The sequence below is a fragment of the Synchiropus splendidus genome, chromosome 1 (assembly GCF_027744825.2).
Source record: "Synchiropus splendidus isolate RoL2022-P1 chromosome 1, RoL_Sspl_1.0, whole genome shotgun sequence".
NCBI lineage: Eukaryota > Metazoa > Chordata > Actinopteri > Syngnathiformes > Callionymidae > Synchiropus > Synchiropus splendidus.
In genome coordinates, this window is record NC_071334.1 from 55,941,988 (window position 1) to 55,961,807 (window position 19,820).

Genomic DNA, 19,820 nt, shown 5'->3' on the forward strand with positions numbered 1-19,820 from the left:
TCGCGGTTATTAAAATAATCCATTCAACACACGGACACTAGAGGTCAGCGTTTCCCGTGTGTGGATGGTAAACAAGCTCTCCGCCTTCTCCTCAGGACGGTTATGCGCCAGGACGCACATATTTTTGTCGAGTAAATATGGTTGACATGAAAAATGTTCTCACTTTACACCAAAAAATAATCGTTAAATAACACTTCAGAGAAAGGATCCCTTATTTTACAGTCGTACAAAAAGCATTTTTTCATTCATGTTTCCCTCCAGTAACTTGGACACAATGTACAATGCACAAACTCAACACTTGGGTTGAATTCTACCTGAAAAAGGACAAAGACAAGAGTATGGCTGTCGTCGTTAGACGACGTAAATTTTGACAGGGACTGAGATCATTAGTTTCATTACAGATGTCAATAATTAGATTGCTCCAAATAGCACTGATTAATTTCATAATGATGTATAATAATTATACAACATAATGTTATGGCCAAAAGAAAGTAAGAGCGTAAATGAGATTGTGCTGATGGATGGAAAATCTAAGTTAAAAAAAAAACAACAACAAAAAAAAAACTTCTGGATAAACAACTGTTTTGTGTACATCCACTTTGATGTTGTACAGACTAAACTCATTTTTTTTTTTAATATACCACTGAAGTCAAGTAAAACATCGGCAAAATGTCAAAGGAACGTTTTTATTATTGAAATTGGTTAACAAGATACAGTAGAGTTTGCCATTTTCATGCTGTAACAATAGCTTTGCATGCATTCTGAGGAAATAAAGTCCTCAAAGTGAATAACATCACATGGCAACTGTAAAATGACATTATCATCTTCATAGTTCAATAGAGCATTTAAAGGGCCACCGATAGTTCTCGTGCTGCATTTACTCCCAAAACAACCTTGAAATGAAGTGGTAATCCAAGTATAGGTGGCAGGGTTTGCTCTGTGGCACAAGACAGCAGTCTTTCTGTGACGTATATATATATTTGTAAAATCACATTGAGGTTCTTTTTTTATACTTATTTTAAGGGTGCTAATCTGTATATTCAGTGCATGAATTCACTTCATGATGCGAGTAAAGGTTCTTTGAACAGTTTCTAAAGTATTACATTTTCTGTGCATTACTGAACTGCTTAGTTGTGTACCGTAAAGTGTGTACTGTGTGTGTTAAGTGACCCTCCCACAGCTTGACTTATTATTATTATTATTATTAATTCATTCACATTTAGGTTCCTGAAAGACTCTATATGTTCCAAAATTATTTTTTCCCCTCAGCTAAATACAGATGACTTGATGAAATAAAATGTAGACTTGTGCAACTGTGCCTCGTGAAATTCAGTTCATTCCTGTTCTCTTTTCTAACTTCTCTTAAGGTCAACTAGTACAAAGTGAACCTGATAGTTAGACTAATGTGTTACAGAAACCGAGGTGAGGGACCTGGATTGTTGTGCAAAAAAAAAGGAAATGTACATTAACAAATAAGTTGCATCATATATACAAGATAAGTTAAAGTAGCCCTCCTTAACCAGCTGTTTCAACAATATGACAGGGTGAACTCCAAATCAAGTGATGTGCATAGAGCATTAAAACATGCAGTTTAGGAAAGAAAAAAAAATCCCTTTTGTTTTATACATTCAACACACACAAGTGCTGAGTGTGTGAAAGCACGTTGATAAATATAGGGACGGCGTTTATTCCGGAAACGGAAAAGAGCTTGTTTATGGTCACATGAACACAAGACGTAATATAAAAGCCACAGATGGCACCGGAACTCTTCTTGCGGATGGGTCATGCATAGATTTCCACAAAAAAAAAAAGTCAGCAGCTGCAGTGCGCTTAAATTGCTGCACCCATCCCAAATAAATAAAGGGTTTTTTTCTTCTTTTGGTAACTCTTGAAACTGCTAAACACATCATAGCAATAATAACATTCTGACATGTATTGTGAGAAGTAAATGACAGGATGAAACAACATGAATACCTTTTTTAAAAAATGACAAATGAAGGTAGGTAGTCAAAGCCTCTTACTGCAGGCAACAGATTTGCTCGACTGAGTGGAAGGACATGGAAGGAAATGACCGTTTACAAACCACAACTCGTACTGCTTTAAAGCTATTTTAAAACGGGAAGCTAAGTTGCATTGTTCTCAGGTTTACATTAAATAAAGTTATTTTACAGGTTGAATTCAATGACGTAAACACTGCCACTTCCTGTCTCCTGCTCTGGAGAAACGTCTGTTTAGATGTTATGTACAAAGCTGAAAGCTGCTACCCTGAAGCAGAGTGGATCAGACAATCGTTGTCACCTGCTCTACCTAAGAGAAAAACGGGTTGTGGTGAGGTTGCTTCCATCACCTTGTGCCTCTTGGTCCCAAAACAGCCTACCTGGAAAAGTTGTCAAGTAAAGACGAGGATAAACACGAGCGGCTGAACTACAATCGGGCACAAAACTGTACAGGAGAAGCCTGAGACGGAGCATGCCGGGGATACATACGCATGCAAGATCAAGAGAGGGAGGAGTGATGACGGATCCACAGGGCCCCTCCTGTGGTTGTCACACCAGAAGAGGAAAGCGAGGAAAAACAAGTCAAAGTGCCGTCCCTTTATATCCTGCTTTCGTCACACGTCCAGGTGACAGAGGGAGTTCAGGGTCTTGTGCTGCGGGGACATGCCGGTAGGCAGGAAGCGCTGGGCAAAGCAGCTTCGGCATCAGGAGAGAGCCTCGTCCTCTCCCACATAGGGAAGGTCCAGACTTGTCATGCCGTCACCGCTCGCTTGTTTCCTGTGCAACACGGCAGTGTCAGTTAGAGCAGCCTCCATGATCCTGCTGTCCACCACTGAGGAGCTCACCTCGGGACGCAGTCACAACAGGTGCATATGTTCTTGAAAGCAGATTACAATGGCGACATATTAACATATAGTTTATGGCGTTGGCTTTTTTGTCGTCTGTTCTGAACTCCACCAGCAAATGATGTTTTTGTCACACGTATAAACGCATTTCAGCACAGTCCACCATTATTTGTTTTGTCTTCAATGGAAGAAAACAGCGTACTTACGCAAAAGTGCTTCCTGATGCACACAAACTGTTGCGGTCCTCTTTGCGGGCCAAGTCAAAGGGGTTGCCGAAGGAGCGTTTCCTCAGCATGGTTCTCACCAGGATCTGGAGAAGAAGGGAAAGACAAGTACTATACTTAACAATATATACTTAGTAGTATATATCATTATGTTTTTATTTTTATTATTTATTCTTTTTTATCTTGCATGTTTGCTGGACTGACATTCCATGTTGCGTACTCTCTCTGTTTCTTTATCACTCTTATTTTGAGCAGGAGTTGTGGCAGTAACAAAAAGCAATGTCCCCCCGAATAAATAAAGTGATTCTGATTCTGAACTGATTCTAAAACCAAAGTGGCGCCTTTGCAACAAGAAGTGACAGACTACAGAATCTAGTTGTCAGTGATGGGCCTATGACGTTTCATCAAACAATGTTCTAATTTTCAGAGGCCACTAGATGGCACTGTCTGCTGTATGCAGTTTGGCTTTGAACAACTATTTCACATCATTTCTAACCCAAGAGCGCCATCTAGCAGACTCTAAAAATTGCTGTTTCATGAAACCTCATCAACCCTGCAGTACTGTTTTGTATACTGGTAGTTGACCTCCGACCCAGCATTTCAGACTCCCAAAGATTCAGGAACGTTTGAGAAACAAGTGCAGCCACATCAGAGGTGACCTAACTGTAGGAGCACCGATTCAGAAGTGATGTTTCCCACTGGTCAATGACTAATGACTAATTCAACAGGATGTGTGAGGAAACTCACCACTGTAGCCAGGCTGGGAATGTGTTTCACAGAATTCTCCACTTCCTCCTCAGTCACCTCAATCAGCATACAGCAGTTGTCGTCCTCCGGAGGGAGGGGCTCTGCTCCGTGCCTCGTCACCCACGGGTGAACCTACACTCCAAGAACACAGCAATTGCACAGGCTTCAGCAGGATTCTCCCCAGCATGGAGGTCAGAATCCCACTTTACACGGCGCTACTAAAGCACTGGGTAAGGTGATGGTGAGGTGGTTATCTTACTAAAATAATGGGTCAGCAGAACTCTGGTCAGGACGAAGGGGTCGTCCATGAAAGAGAAGGTTTACCTTAATTTGTGGAATTGATATTCGGGTCTCTGGATTCTTGTCCAGCATTTTCAACAACAAATCCTTCAAGTCATCGGATACATCGGCACTGTTGAGACAAATCACACTGAAATGTAGATATATTCCAAGAGCGTATGCGTTTGGTCTTGAGCACGTACTGTTCAGGTAACTCCACCGGTTGTGTCTTTATTTTCTGATGGAGGCTGAGGATCCTCTCGTCCATGAACGGACACTGTGGTGGAACATAACATGATATATATATATATCATGTATGATCAATCAAATACAAGATATGAGACACAGACTTACCACTCCAAAAACAAAACAGTAGAGAGTCACTCCCATGGCCCACACATCCAGAGCCTGTCTTACAAATAAAATAAATTAGAGATAGAAAGTACATTTTCCTTCTAGCTGGATATGTGGGGTCTATTACTAACAACTGCCTGCAGGGGGCACTAGTAAGTTCACCTTTCCAGAGAAGTTCTTCCTGGTCTCTGACAGGGCCTCGGGTGCCAGGAAAGCTGGGGTACCCACTGTGCTTGTTAAGAGGGCATCCGCCCCCTCAAACTGGTTACTGACGCCAAAGTCTGCGATCTTGATATGCCCGTCTTCTGCCACCAGCAGGTTGGAGGGCTTGACGTCTCGGTGGATGATCCTCTGATAGTGTACTAGGCAGAGAGGGAGAAAATGTTGGCTTTTTTTTACATCACACAGAGCCGATAGTAAAGCAGTAAAACAGGAGAACTTACAATACTCAATTCCCCTGAGCAGATCCTGGAAGTAAAATCTCGCCTGGTCCTCACTGAAGGGTTTATCAGTTGGCACCTCCATCACAGCACTGGTGAACAGATGAAAGTAAGAGCCTCAGCAATTTCACGACATCATTCCCATAAAAATAGCATTCGTAACTCACCCTTTCCGCACCAGCTCGAAAACTACAGACATAAGACAAAAGAATGTTTATTAAACTGAGATCCTTCTGGATTCACTGTGTGTGTGTTTCTATCAGCAGAGGTATTGTTACTGTAAGAAGTCTGGCTACTACATACCCATGTACAGATGGTCCTCACCAGGGTCATCCAAAACCTGGCACCAAATCAGAGAGATGTAAATGAGCGGACACACACATGCAGCCATCTCTGCGATCCTTCAATCATTCACAGACAATACATAATTCAATTGCATTTAGATTTCCGAATAAAAAGCCAACAAGGATTTGATGAGAATTACCAACACTAGGTCATTTTGATCCCACTGCAATTCTAAGCACGTTCCTAGCACGAGAAGAGACAACACCGATATGCTAGAACGCTTTCCTTATGTTTCCTGTTCCTCTCTCTGGAGGTCAACCTTATATCATCAGCACTTGGCTCCAGAGTTAGCCTCTCTGCCCCGGCTGCCAGTTCACTTCAGAGGCGACTTCAGGATTTTATTCATAACTTTTAAAGCCTGTCTTGGCCTTCCTCTGACAACATTGTAGAACTGCTGACGCCCTACAAGCCAACGAGGACCCTCAGATCCTCTGTTGGGTCTCTTTAAGCTAAAAACTAACTTGTATATGACGGCATTTATGTAATATCCTCCAATTATTTTCATAATCCTAACACACTGAGGGTCCACCATTGTGGTCAAGCAAGTGCAAGCATTCTTGGCTGTTCTGCCTGTGAACCGTACTGTAGTGCAGGGGTTCTTACCCTTTTTGATATCGTTGCCCACCTTTTCCAGAACAAATGGGACCGGAGCCCAGTCAAGTAATACACATAATAAAACCAAAACCATACGAAATGACATGAAACCATGTGATCATCGCAACCAGGTGCAAGTCATATTCATCAAATTAGAATAAAATACATTTGATGCAAACTGTTGAGAAAATGGATAAAATTGTACGCCATGAATAAAATTCTAAACAGAATTCATATAATAATACAATGTTAAAATATCATAAAATAAAATGATAGATTTTATTTTCAAAATAAACTCCGAAGAAGATAGAAGTAAAGAGTAACTAAATGTATCGCCATAAAATTTTCAAATTAATTCTAAAAACTGCTTCGACAGTTGCTTTCATTTTACTCTTCTAGAGGTGGCATCACTTTCTTTCATTTTTTTCATATAATGACACACTCATGGCCTTAGTTCTTTAGACAGCCATAGAAATAACGCTTTATTATTATTATTGTTATAATGTTGTTATTATTATTATTACTATCAGAAGTAGTTGTAGTATTATAGTGACTGTTTCCCAATTGGAGAAGCTCCTCTCTAGACTGTGACTGAATTTTCACGCTCTATGTGATATCAGCTTGAACTCCATTGAAATCCATGACTGCTGGTGGAGGTGGAACAAACCACCACTGAAACAGGGAAAATTGCACCTTCTGACTCACTTCCTTCTCCATAATAGCCTCAATGACAGGACCAATCAATCCAACACACTGCTCTCATCTAACTTGTGAATGCAGCCATGTAACTAAGAGGTCACCTATCGAGAGAGGCACTTGGCTGGTGGTCATTATCGCTTTGCAAGAGCCTGAAGTGGACATTAGTCTCATCAGGAAAATCATCTGCAAAAAGGTGCAATCTGCAGGTGGTTAACTTGACAATTTAGACAAAGGTTTATATGTTTCTGATTCACAGGGAATCCCGCACCACTGCATAGATGGACTTAAATATTAATATATAAATAATGAAGTAATTTCTATCGACTTATTTACTCTTGCAAACTGTTCTAGAATTTCAGTCCTGTTTAGGTGGAACTCGGGAAATATATGGACTCCTGATGGCTAAAACCTGCCATACTTTTATTACTTATCCATTGGCTCTAACCCTGTTACTTGAGAGCCAATGAATAAACAGATGAATTGAAAACGACAAACGAAGAGGCAGACTTTACCTCAACTAGTTTCACTACGTTTGGATGGTCCAGTTTTTTCAGGATGGCAATCTCTTGGTAGACCCGCTCCAGGGGCCCCTTAGGCTGCGGTGGCCCCTCTGTCCCAGGTCTGGCTCCACGTGGTGGAGGCCTCCCTGATGAGAAAATATTTGTTTGTGAACAAACATCAGTGCGTTATGAAAGAGACTATCTGTGTTGACCATCTGGCCAAGGATTCAGACTTACGTGGGAAGCCAGCCTGTCTCATCAATCTTTTCTTGGACAACACCTTCATCGCCTACAGGAGAAATGGGGAGAAGGCATTGGTCGCAGAGCGAATAAGAGAAAGAGTGAGTGGGAAAGAGAACAGAGGTGCAGGATACAGCGATGCACAACTAACTGTGCATGCATGACACTCATTCAAGCGAAGGCAAAAGCTAAAAAAAAAAGTAAAACTGTCAGGGTTCTCCACAGCGCTCTAGCAGGATTGGGGAACCCAACCTTGGGATTTCACCCGCCATACTGAGAAATTTCAGCTCAGTGGGAGTTTGAATCTTTTTTTGCCAACATGTAGCAAAACCGTCAGTCAAGCAGGACTCTGACTTTTAAGGTAGACTGTTAAGGAGGACTGCGAGGGATGTACAATGCACTCTGCTTTTGTGTTCCTGACACGTCAACGCCCCCACGAGATATCCACTCGACTGCAAAGTGAATCCGGGGTAGAACCCTGGCTATCATATTATGGCATTTAATATAAAAACAGAATTCAAATATTTGAAATGTATGGTTAAATGAGTTTGTAAATAAGACAAAAGCAATCGATTACAGGGCTTCACAAAGTAATCAATACCTTGAGTAGATTGGAGCCTCAGGGTACATTAAATTAAAAACTGTGTGAATAAAGTAGTAATTTAGTGTTTAAATTCCGCACATAGTTCTTATTTTCACAAGAGAGAAGGTGAAAATGGGCTGTTTAATTAATAACTGATCATCAACCACATTTATTACGCAGGTGTGGGTGCACAAGCCCAAGTTAACTGTAAACAGCAGTGCCACCTAAAGCCAAGACATGAATGTGCTAAAGGTCGGTTAACTTTCTCTTCCTCCATTTAAACTGACACCATTGTTCCCGTATCTCAGACATGGGCAGAATGGCAAAGAGCAGAGAAAACTCTTTCATCGGCTCGAGTCACGAATCATTAATAAATGACCATCTCTGGTATATGTATATATATTTAGCATTTTTTTGGATGATGAGGTTAAACTTCAAATATTTAAACAATAATAATAATAATAATAATACCCGCATACATTCATACTTCTGCATGATAATCTGATCACAAAAAAACAATAAAATATGAAGGGAATTGAATAATACTAGTGTTTCTGTGAGGCAAACCATAAAACAGCTTGTTTTGATAAGACTAATAACGACAAGCTAAGTGACACTGAACTGAGAACTGAGTACTATTAATACTGCATGGCGTTTTTCAGGGTGTGGGTTTTGTTACTTCCTACATTTGAATACAAAGCACCCTTCGCAATGGTCTGTTCATTTCATTTGGCAAAAGAGAAATATTACCCAGGAAAAACACAGAGGGTGTCCACAAGTCGTGTGCAAACTAAAATAAACAGCTTCCTTCTCGTGTGAACTGCACCTCACACGTTTGTCACGTGATCAGTTAATGATTAGAGAAACCACATCTGCCTTGCACGTCTCCATGTGTGAGGGGAATCGCACTCACGTAGTACATGTTGTCGTCTTCGTTGTACGCCAGCTTCACAACACCATAGGAACCCTAGAGAAACGCAGCACAAGAGCCAATCACATTTTTTTCCAGATTTGTGCAGCGGTCAGTTCTTGACAAGAGACAAAAAAAAAAATCACACTGAGGAAGTAACAAACAGATGCACTGGAGGGAAGTGAGGGGGCTGACGAAACACACTGACAGAGGACCAGCTGCTACTACAGAAGAACAGAGGAATTCAAATCACCCTTGCTTTTGTATTAGATTTCAGGCTTATTAAGGAAAAGGGCTGGTGTCTTTCTTGTGATCAATCTCCCCATGCACAGTATTCAGAAAAGGAAAACGGCATGACTACCAGCCTGTGTGCACCTCCTGGAGAGGGAGCTCATCGCTGGTCTACGTAAACAACAGAAGGCCATCTAACAACACTAAAAGGCACTAATTGTCTTCAAAGGACAAGCACAGTAAATAAAACGCACACAGACACTGGCCAACTGCCTTCAACCTAGCGCTCAGCCACCATCTCCAGTGAGGCAGGGCCACTCCACAGAGAGAACTATTTATACCAGCCTCTCAGCCATCTCCCAACTCTGCCGTGGTTTTGGATGCGAGGACAATCAAGGGAGATGATCTCAGAGAGAGAGAACGTCCTTGATGATGCAAGCTACTTGACAGACATGTCGTAGGCGTGAGTGGGGGTGAGAGGGGGAGATGGAGCATTCAAAGACAGACGCAATCAGGGAGTCTTCACTGACGGTACCTTTCCGATCTCATCTTTCAGCTTGTACTGGTTTAGCTGAACACAGTCCTTGAAGAGAGGAGAGGAAGATGAAAGGCAATCATTTCTTCCACTATCACACAGATTACATGAAATATATGAATGTTACTGACATGTTTTCATTAACTCCATTTTCCCTTTCATCCTGCATATTGTAAATTAGTGTTGACAGAGACTGCAGCATAGAGGGACTTTGAGGGCCCAAGACGTCTAGTGAGGACCGAATTAGGGGGATGAGACCAACCCCGAACCAACCTCAACCCAGAGCAAACTTAATGCAGAATACAGAAGCATCTACATATTAATCATATGGACAGTGGCATACACATTTATTTCTTACTGCAAAAGAAACTCCAATCATTTTTTCAAAATAAACAAGAACTTGAGATGTTTGGTTTGGACATGGTCTCTGCATGCTCCGTAGGGTCCAAAGAGCTTCACAATCACAATCGCAGAATTGTGTTCGGAATTGGAACCTACTGTTTAACGCAGAATATCATGGAATTGGCATGCTGTGCCCCCTTTTCAAAAAATGTAGCAACAGTGAAACAGTTGCGCACAGCTCTGTCACATACAGTGATAGAGCTCAAACCCCTGTTTACATTAAGTCATGGATGCAAGTATTAGCCACTGTATAGTGTTGGCGCGGTCGTCGGTACAACGCTCATATTGTTTTCAGCACCAGAACCTCACTGGAGCAGTTGTTCATGCAGCGTTCTGAGTCACAATAGCAGTGACAGCTGCTTGTCTGTATGTTCTGAAGACCAATGATGATTCAAAAGTGGATCAGTGGATAAGGACAATCGCTGTCTCAACCTGAGACAGCTGTGGATAAACCAAGCACCAAAGCAAGACCAACGTATGTGACAGGTTAAATAACTTGAAGTTGACTTGGATTAAATGTGTCTCAATATAAAAAACACTGTATATAGAAGATATAAATGAGAAATTAGTGCTAAGGGTTCTAAAGAGATGATTTCCACAAATCAAATATTTTTAAAAAAATTACTTTTATAGGGCCGTATCTCTGGACTGGGGTTGGGTGCTGTTGACTACAACACTACTGTAAGTCACTGTATACAATGTTTACTGCTACTACTACTAATGCAATACCAAATGCAACATTCTCTCTACTACTCCAGTAACTCCAACAGGCACTGCGGACTGCAACTCATCTACATTTGACATCTACACAATTCTTACCTTTCAGCAAAGTTCAACACATTGCAGCTTCAAACCCGTTTGCTTAAATTAGAGTGAGGATACATGGCAATGCTGTCAACACTTTCAATGAAGTTATTAAAAGCCTGGATCCTTAGATGTGATGAAGTCTAGCATAACTACATAACTACACTTACATGACCTTCAATTAAAAAATATTATCACGAGAAATTCAATCAGTCACTTAAATGTAATAGATCTGTCAGTAATATAAAGATTTCCTCCAAAAAATAGGATATCAAATGCATATGAATTGTAAACTTTTAAATCTTTATCCCACCTGGAGGTCAGTGATAGAAACGCTGTGTGACTCCACTGTTGGCCGGCGTGGCAAGCGTGGCGATGAGTGGGGCGATGTGATGGGGGAGTACGGTAAGGACGGGTAAATGTAACGTCCATTAAGACCTGCCGATCCGCAGGGTAATATCGAAGACTGCGATCGCTCTTGCAGAGAGAGTTTTCTGTCTGACAGGTTTAATCGTCCTCGCTGTTCCTGGCTGTGAGGCTGCAGAGATTCTGAGCGTCCCACCGTGTGTGACAGCAGGTCGCAGGACGGTGTGCGAAACGTTCCAGCCGCAGAAGAAACTGAATCAGGTGTCTCTGAGCTGTCCATGTCTTCTACCTGTGAAGTAAAAATACATGTATCAGGTCATATGGGGACGGGACAGTGTGGTCACTTGAAGTGACATTCTATCCTACTATATATGAAAAATACGTTTGATCACAATTGGACATTTTGCTGCTGGTCATACCTCCTCCCCTGGCCCTCCAGGTGGTGCACTGGGTTCATACTCTGTAACCACAATGAGGGAATCCATGGGGTCTGGGGAAGGCGTCTCGGCATGGGTGTTCGAAGACGGAGCTGGGCAGCTGCAGAGAAGGTCGGGCAGTGGCTGTGCTTGTTGAGCTGAAGGAGCATGACTGCCACAGGCGGCAGGGGGCTCAGCAGAGGGCCAGGGGCTTACATGACAAGGAAACATGGTGCCTTGTTCCAAACACAGACACCGTCTGGTCCATCAGAGGGGAACCGCTCGGTGGGGCAGGATGTCTGACAACAGATAACAACATAAAACACTGGCATTAAGCTATCACACGCTTTGTTTGTACAAGCACACAACAAAGCAACACAGGCATGATCGCAAGACATGACAAAGGCTGGAGAAATGAGGATCAACATGAGCGTCAGCCCAACCGGTTTCTGAGTGGATGACACTGGTTTTGACACTTTGGAGACGAAGCTAGATAAAGAAAGACTTAGACAGAAAGTGAATTCATATAAAACCTCATCTTATTTTGGATGTTTTAACTTGATTGAAAAGGCTGTTAGGCCCTGTAGAGCTACCTTATCCTTATCTAACCAAGAGGGGTACTTCTTTTGTTTAAAGAGCTGAGCAATTTTGGGATTAAACTTGAATTGCAATTCATTTTGACTATACTGAGAGTGCTAATAATAAAATCATGGATGAAATCTGATACAATCAACATACATGCACTTCTTCCCTGTAAGCCAGGCCCAACATTATGATGAAATGACATGAACTGATGCAAAATTGATATGAATAACATTTTTATTTATTTTAATTTATTGACTACAATTTAATAATTTAAAAGCTGGTGTTTGAAAAAAAGCCATAATGTGGGGAGAAATAGATTCTTGGCAGAGATATTAGTATTTAATATTGTTTTTTAAAAAAATCGCAAATCATTTGCAGAATCATGTTCCCCCCCTTGCCCTAGTGGTAATGCACTCATCTGGATGGATGTCGATTTCATTTAAAACGTTTCTATGTCAACCCTCACATTAACATTGATGAATAACTCACTTCACATTCCCCATTTGTGTCTACTGTGTTACGGATGTGACGGAAGCGTGTGTGAGAACTAATAACCAGCACTGAAACATAAGTAGCAACTATTTTCTCAGTGTGAAACATCTGAGGAGACTTGACGTTAAATCCACACGTTCTGTCAAGTGCTAATTCATGCAGCTACTCACAACTTATGACAGACTTCATTTCCAAGTGGGTGATTCTAATCTGAATACAAAATTCACCTCATTCTCCAGAAACGACCAGAACCCACTTGAATGCATTCAAATTATAGCATTGTCGAGTCTCCTTAATTTATTACCTGCACTGCTGTAACAAGAATAGCAAAAGAAGAGGTAAGAGGAGATTATATGTGCATCCTGTCACAGTCATGACAGGATTGTGGTGCTGCATCACTGTGTGGGAGCTGAGCAAACCTCACAGACAAGACAAATAAAGGCTACAAGGAAAATAAATCATTGAATGCTCCAGCCAAGATTCAAATAAGAAAGACGCGTGGGAAGAGACACCCACTCCAGGTAGCCTTTCTACCATCACCGCTGGCACAGATGAAGAGAGGGACATTTGTAAGGAAAGGCATCTGTGTCACACAACACAGTCAGATCTGAAACATCCTGACTTGCAACACAACAGCTCCATATTTTAATACACAGAGAGGAGATTCAACTTTCCCAGCTTGACCTAGTTTGAGTTCACATAAATGGTGAAGTGGAGGACATTAAAGCTGTTTTGTACTGACAACGGAGGATTTCCACACAATAGAGGTGGCTATAAAAGATGCAGCAGTCAAGTTTAATATCGTGAATAACAAAAAGTGTAAAATGCTTAGTGGACAGGATGAACTTAGTTATACATGAGGAACTTGAAAAACAATGTGCACATTAGGTTGAAGAAAAAGACCGAGAAACTGACTGAAAGGTAGTATTTGAAGGAGATTATGTACATTTGAAGGAGAGTATGTACATTCGTAAGAGAATGGTCAAGTCTGATGCTCACTTGAGAGCAAATGTGTGTAAATGGCAGGGGGGTTGGGTTTAACTTGGCTGATCTCTTGTGATCACAGCAGCTCAATGAAGAACAAGCAGATAGATTTGAGCTGGTGAAACACTGACAGATGCTACGCTGCTCCAGATGCTGTACTGTGCCTCTTATCATAACCAAAGTCATGTGACCTTAGCTTCCCTGCAAAAAGAGAGATGTGAGGTGGGGAGGACTTATCGGAGCTTCGAAGTCATTAATAACAACAGTGACACCGTTCAACAGATGTTTAAGCACCACACCGAGCCATCTGGGGCAGACCAGGATCCCTGGACTCATTTAGAGATCAACAGGACAAATCTTAACAGTGAACTACAGGAAGACTGACAAGATAAGCTCCTGGAAATAGATGGATGAGTGAGCTCACACAATTATTGAGAGTGGAACACAATGTTGTGAAAGACTTCTAACTTGCATCTCATCCACAAAAATGCACTCATTGGTTTTTTTTTCTTTCATTTTTACATTGAAAACAGAAAAATCAATTTGGATTTTCGTGGCCTTAAACCTGTGATTACATTGAAGAAGGGCCGACCAATAGGAAAGTAACCACCACTGCCCTCTCCCTTCAAGCATGGCACCTCACTCTTTGTTCACACAACAGTACCATCAGGAACCTTTGCTTTAGTTGAAAATGCTGCATCCACAGATGAATTCAAGTCAATATTATACACAATATATATGCTCAGTCACAACAAGGGCTGTGAAATCCTCAGATTCGGTCAAACTTGCACTTGATGGCTAACCTTTATATCTGGTTACCTTAAAGAGCCTTATTTTCTCATCCAAAGATATCAGGTATAACAGAGACACAATCTGATCACATTTAATTTAATGTGTAATTTAGATTTGCCCTTTTGTTTGGAATTGGCTGTGAAATGTTCCCACACTTTACCATTACATGTCACGACTCAATGCAGGAGATTGAAGACAGGTTGGTCAAAGCTCATGGACGGGTGCTGTGACCACTGAAGCAATGTAACAATGACCAACTGAGGAAGTCTTCTGTTGACATGCTGCGATTCCTGGGGAGTCAGATGACATGCAAAGGTGGTTTTGGTAAAATGATCATGGCAGGTGTATGTCTTGGATGCAGTGTTTAATGCCTAATTACACATTTGGAAGAAAGATGAGAAAAAAACCTAAACTGCAAACGTACTGTTACTCAATAGAGTCCACTAAGAGCAGGAGACAAGAAGTTCTCCAGAGAACTCTTTGTTCTTTCATTTTATCTGAACAAAAATCACACCTCAGACAGACATTCACAGCAAACAATATAATAGACTTTGAACCTGTGGTAGACACCTACAAAAGCTCGGGGGAATGCGAACGACAGAAAGAGGACCTAGTTTTGCTCCCAGAATTGGCATCGAACCATCCTGCTGTGAGAGAGCAGAACTATCCACTGACATAAACATCCATTTAACGCTGTGATGATAGAGCACAGGGGCAGAAGTGCCTCCTACAGCATCATAACTGTCTCAACAACACACCTCACTGTTTCAGCTGAGCACCAGGAGAGATAAGGAGATTCGGATAATGGAAAGCACCCTGGTTAATAAGGTTATAAATGCTCTGGGGAACCCAGTCTTCAGCCTTCGCCAGCTAGCATTAGCAGCTGTCATGATACAGATGTTGGAGAAGCCAAAGATGCTAATGCCAGCGGCGAACGCGTACCAGGAAACACGCAGTTTGCAAAGGCAAAAGACTTTAAAATACCTGAAGGCGGTTTTCAGACGCAGACGCGATGCTTTCGGATGCTTCGGATACAAGCGCCTTGCTAGCTGCTTGTGAAGAGGAGCGACTGAAGCTGCCACACTCGATGTTGTGACGGAGAGAACACGACTCCAGTTGCCTTACGACCATTCAGTGTTGAGAAATTCGCAGAAAACGCAATGCTAATACGCTTCGGAATCACAAAATAAATATCAGACAACGACGCCATGAGCTGCTATCGTAACATTCTGTTCGTCTAAATACCGATATGAAACGGTGAATTTGGGCTGCCAACTCTCGGACCAATGGCGCCTCCTGCAGTGCATTGTGCTGAACTGCATTCAATAATCGCGCACGTTCCCATTTAATTTCGTAGATAATTGATGTTTTAACGATATTCTTACAACAAAATACACCAAAAAGCAGAGCGAGATACCGAACTAAACCATTGCCACTACATAGTTTTTACCGTAAGTTCACGAGTGATGAGGTTTCTTGAGTAGATTCAGGATCCAGGATCACAGCAAGAAGCCCAGTCAGCTCTCAAGTCAAAAAGAAGCAACTTGGTCGGGCCCAGGCATCAAGGTAGACAGGCACCGAGCTCTATATTTGAAGGGTTTATTGGCCAGTTTGAGGAATTCTAGCGGCAGGGCCCAGCCAGCTCCGATGAGTCCGGACCTCCAGGAACAAGTGGTAAAGTCCAGAGGTCTGAAGAGAGCTTTAGGTCGGACAAAAAGCACGATTTGCACTCCTGAGCTCTTGTGAAGTCTGTGGAAGACAAATTCCAGAGCCCACAAATCCCAGGAGACTACTCCCAACTAAGATGAACATCAACTGAGGCCCTGATGAAAGTGGAGTATCTACAGAGGTGTACTTTAAAATCACCCTAAATAAACAAAAGCATGTTCAACCCAAACCCTTTGTAGTCCCACTCACCTGATTGAAAAACAGAAAATAAACCTTGCAGCTCTTCATTTAGTTTACACCTTTGCGTTAAAAAAAAAAAAAATCTAAAAAGTATTACAAGATTTCAGACCACTTACACTGAATTTTGTTGGCCACATGGTGGCACCAGAAACTACTTGTGTGCTGGATAATGGGATAGACAATGTAAAACAAATTTAAAGTTAATAGACATAACAAAAGAACATTTCACTTCATTTATATCAGTGAACATAAAGTGATCACGCTCATTCTACAGATTTGATGTCCAAATCTACAAGGGACGATATTCTTACCAATTAATAGAGAGTAAATATTCCTATGAAAATAAATCTTCTTTTGCCAGCATTCTGTCACGTAATAATCGGACACAAGTGCAAAACAAGGAGGTGATTCACTTAAAAGAAACATTCGAAAATTAAAAATGTTTATTTTTAATAATAAAAAAAAACAAAAACAAAAAAAACTTCACTAAGGGCCGATTGCAAACTGCAAACAAGCGATCCAATTTAACAGAAAAGAAATTTTAAAACAAGACTATACACCAAAACAATAGAGGTTGAAGTGTAAAAGAAATTATCGCCTCTTCTGGAAGATGTTTCCACGTCCCATTCCACCGCGTCCCCTTCCTCTTGCAGCCACTGAAAAAAAAAAGTATTTTTTAACATGACAATTTTCATTCATGCATTAACAGCAGATCACTGGGAATGTTAAAAGCCATGTGCAAGTTTTGACACCTCAACCTTGATTCTGATTTATGACACATTAGCAATAAATCCAGATGACTGTTGAAACAACTTTAATTGAACGGATCTGGAAACGTTCCCTTGTAATTCATTGTTTACCATGGTGTTAGATGACATAAGTATTAGCTGTGTCAGGATGTGAACTTGGCGAGACAATCTGATGCCACTAGAATTTTTTTTTTCTTTGCTTACCCTGTGCTTTGAGGATTGCTGCTTTGCCTCTTCCGGCACCAGATCCTTGATTCTTGTTCTTCATACTCTTTAACATCGGAGCATTCTTTAACATATCCGGTAAGATCAGGAACCGGATCTTGCTGCCACGGATATATACTTGCTCCAACTGCGCCACCCGACCATCTCTGTAGGTGACTGTTATATTGGACATCTGTGTACAGAAGGCAATTATAGTTGATTTAATAATGAACAGATCCTAGATCAACTGGGGAAGCATAAATACAATTTAAAATAATGTTAAAAATGCACCAGAATAAAACGTAGTGTTTAGAATGTTGACTTATTCATAAGAACCTTAGAATCTACAATTGTGGTACTGACATATTTATTTTTTTAATGGTTATTTGAGATGTGGTGTAATGGATATCCAATGTAATTTTGGGCAGGGTGCATTTTCTCAATTGGTCTCACCTGGCAGTTCATGTTGTCCTCAGCCTCAATCAACTTGCCCCTGTAAACCTCCCCGGTGTTGGTCTCACATGTCACGATGTGTCCTTCTGCCTCATGCAGGACCTTGATGGGGACTCCGATCGACATTTTTAATGTTTCTGAAACAAACAATGGCGACTGCATTAAAGCAAACTTCAGTTCTCTTTGGGTTAGACCAATGAAGCAATAAAGCCAGCTTCTAAAAATGAATGGTTCCAATCGAATTAAACACGGATTAGCTCATTTTACTAAATACAAATCTGTATATCGTATCCACAAATTACAATACGCTATCTGGGATCAAAAGACGCACGAGAGGGAAAGAAGAAAGTCCCTAATACAAACAAACAGCGACTGTTATTGGGTAGTAGCATTATAGCTTCAACGCTAACTTCACTGTAGAACTAAAAACAGCACAATTTTGGCCGGATATAGTCACACAGTACTTTGTGGAACGCAGTAGAGGCACGAACCTAGCAGATAATCGAGCGTGTTTATTGATAAAAATGTTCATTTTTCGGCACAAAAAGACATGGCTCCGTTCAGGGTCTGAATGGAACGACAAAAGCGCTACCGAACTCAGACGTCGGTACAAAAGCCTGCATATTTGAAAGACGGAAATACAATTTGGGCATTTGTAACTGACGTCTATATCTTACCTTTGTTTCGTTTTGAAGCAGTTTCTTGACTATTTTCCCGTTTTTCTCTTTGGCGGGTTACAACGTGTGGCGGACGATCCGAACTGAATGGGTGTCTTTTCCGCCTTCCCACAATACATTGCGAGCGGGGTTCAAAGATTTACTTCCGGCTACGTCCGGCGCTGCATTGTGGGAAACTTAGTTCTTGCTGCCGCTTCCAGTTGCCAATGTTGGAATAACGGTCTTCAAGCTTATTTGACCAGGATTTTTTGTGTCTGCGTTTAATGTAGATTAGGTTGGCATATTTTTGTTGATCATTTCTATAACGTTTAATGAATTTATTCAACGTATTTGATATATTCACAATGTTTCGATCCAACTCATGCTGGCTTTTACTTGTCCTACCTGTGTAGAGACCATACGTGTCACCCAAAACAGTGTGTAAACTACGGTGGCCGCGAAGGGCAAACGACAAACAGAAAAGAAAAGACAACACACCAAAAAGCTCATTTACAAAAACAAAATCGCAACCCCCAAAACAGAAACACAATGACGAAAACGGAATTGCAATAACTTTGATGCAAACCGTAGGAAGGGGGGAACCTGCCATAAAGCCTGTTGTTGCTTGGACAAATTGCACAACAACAGTTGCGATGTTGTTTTTGTGATTGCGATTCCGTTTGTGTAATTGCAATTCTGTTTTTGTAAATGTGTTTCTGCTTTGCGGATTGCGATTTTGATTTTGTGATTCCGTTTTTGTAAATATGCTTTTTGGTTTGCGGTCCTACTTTTCTTTTGTGTTGTCTCTTGCCCTCCGAGGCCGCCGTACTACGTAAAAACCCATTCAGGGTTCCACCACCCGCTGTTTTATTGCACCTTTTTTGTTTATCAGTAATTGGATTTTACAAAGCTCTAGGTCTTAAAATAAAATGCTGAACACATGATCAGATCTGCATTTCATGTGAAACAAAACAGCAGATATTTACGTGTTCTGTGGCAGGCCGCTGTAATTTAGCAGGTAAATGTCTCTTAATGCAGCTTTATCTCACGATGGACAGGGTTTCGAAAGTGTAATGGCACAATAAAAAGCATTGTTAAGTGAACCTGCTGTTGATTTCCCTGGCATTAGAGCTCATCGAGCGGCCCGCAGCAGCAGCAGCAGCCAGGCTGCTCTGTAAACAGCCTTGACCCTGATGTCCTCAGTTGCCTCATGGGTTTTTATACTGCTGATGTTAAATTTGTCAAACAAGATTTCTGCATTGACTTGTGGGCCACTACTTCTCTACACATCAATGCATTTGACGCGCATGCATTAACCCATGTCAGTTTCCTGGCAACAATGAAATCTTATCAATCAGACTGACCACGAAGCCGCTATTGATTCACAGCAGCTTTGGACTCTTTTGATAGGGACTCGTCAACAGATACATTTATATTTTCACTGTAAATGTAACAAAGTTTGCTGCTCATTTATTTATACAATTAC

At 41.3% G+C, this 19,820-nt stretch overlaps 2 protein-coding genes across 3 annotated transcripts; both read right to left on the reverse strand.

Moving 5' to 3' along the window:
* Positions 1-677: 677 nt before the first annotated feature.
* Positions 678-15,647, reverse strand: LOC128747653 (calcium/calmodulin-dependent protein kinase kinase 2). Of its 2 annotated transcripts, none has more exons than XM_053845695.1 (17): positions 15,349-15,647; positions 11,515-11,810; positions 11,043-11,384; positions 9,524-9,571; positions 8,761-8,814; positions 7,262-7,313; positions 7,037-7,170; positions 5,190-5,226; positions 5,054-5,075; positions 4,890-4,978; positions 4,609-4,808; positions 4,447-4,500; positions 4,296-4,369; positions 4,138-4,225; positions 3,814-3,945; positions 3,049-3,152; positions 678-2,774 (listed from the first exon to the last, which is right to left on the reverse strand). In XM_053845695.1, the coding sequence occupies exons 2-17, from the start codon at positions 11,740-11,742 to the stop codon at positions 2,702-2,704; spliced, it is 1,731 nt and encodes a 576-aa protein (XP_053701670.1). In that variant the 5' UTR covers positions 11,743-11,810; positions 15,349-15,647; the 3' UTR covers positions 678-2,701. The 2 variants fall into 2 exon arrangements, with proteins under 2 accessions (XP_053701670.1, XP_053701660.1); XM_053845685.1 differs by having other exon boundaries at positions 2,736-2,874.
* A 937-nt stretch (positions 15,648-16,584) lies between these two features.
* Positions 16,585-18,504, reverse strand: snrpd3l (small nuclear ribonucleoprotein D3 polypeptide, like). The gene is made up of 4 exons (XM_053846128.1): positions 18,356-18,504; positions 17,679-17,815; positions 17,226-17,418; positions 16,585-16,928 (listed from the first exon to the last, which is right to left on the reverse strand). Exons 2-4 carry the CDS (start codon positions 17,802-17,804, stop codon positions 16,864-16,866), a joined length of 384 nt encoding a protein of 127 aa, XP_053702103.1. The 5' UTR covers positions 17,805-17,815; positions 18,356-18,504; the 3' UTR covers positions 16,585-16,863.
* Between the last annotated feature and the right edge of the window lie 1,316 nt (positions 18,505-19,820).

Excerpts from the sequence above, each read along its gene's own strand:
- LOC128747653 (XM_053845685.1), bottom strand. The coding sequence starts at position 11,742 with ATGTTTCCTTGTCATGTAAGCCCCTGGCCCTCTGCTGAGCCCCCTGCC. Across the intron at positions 7,314-8,760 it reads AAGACGACAACATGTACTAC|GCGATGAAGGTGTTGTCCAA; the intron begins GTGAGTGCGATT and ends TTTCTCCTGTAG. Across the intron at positions 4,979-5,053 it reads TTCGAGCTGGTGCGGAAAGG|TGCTGTGATGGAGGTGCCAA; the intron begins GTGAGTTACGAA and ends TCTGTTCACCAG.
- snrpd3l (XM_053846128.1), bottom strand. The coding sequence starts at position 17,804 with ATGTCGATCGGAGTCCCCATCAAGGTCCTGCATGAGGCAGAAGGACAC. Across the intron at positions 17,419-17,678 it reads AGGACAACATGAACTGCCAG|ATGTCCAATATAACAGTCAC; the intron begins GTGAGACCAATT and ends TTCTGTACACAG. Across the intron at positions 16,929-17,225 it reads AGCAATCCTCAAAGCACAGG|TGGCTGCAAGAGGAAGGGGA; the intron begins GTAAGCAAAGAA and ends TTTTTTTTTCAG.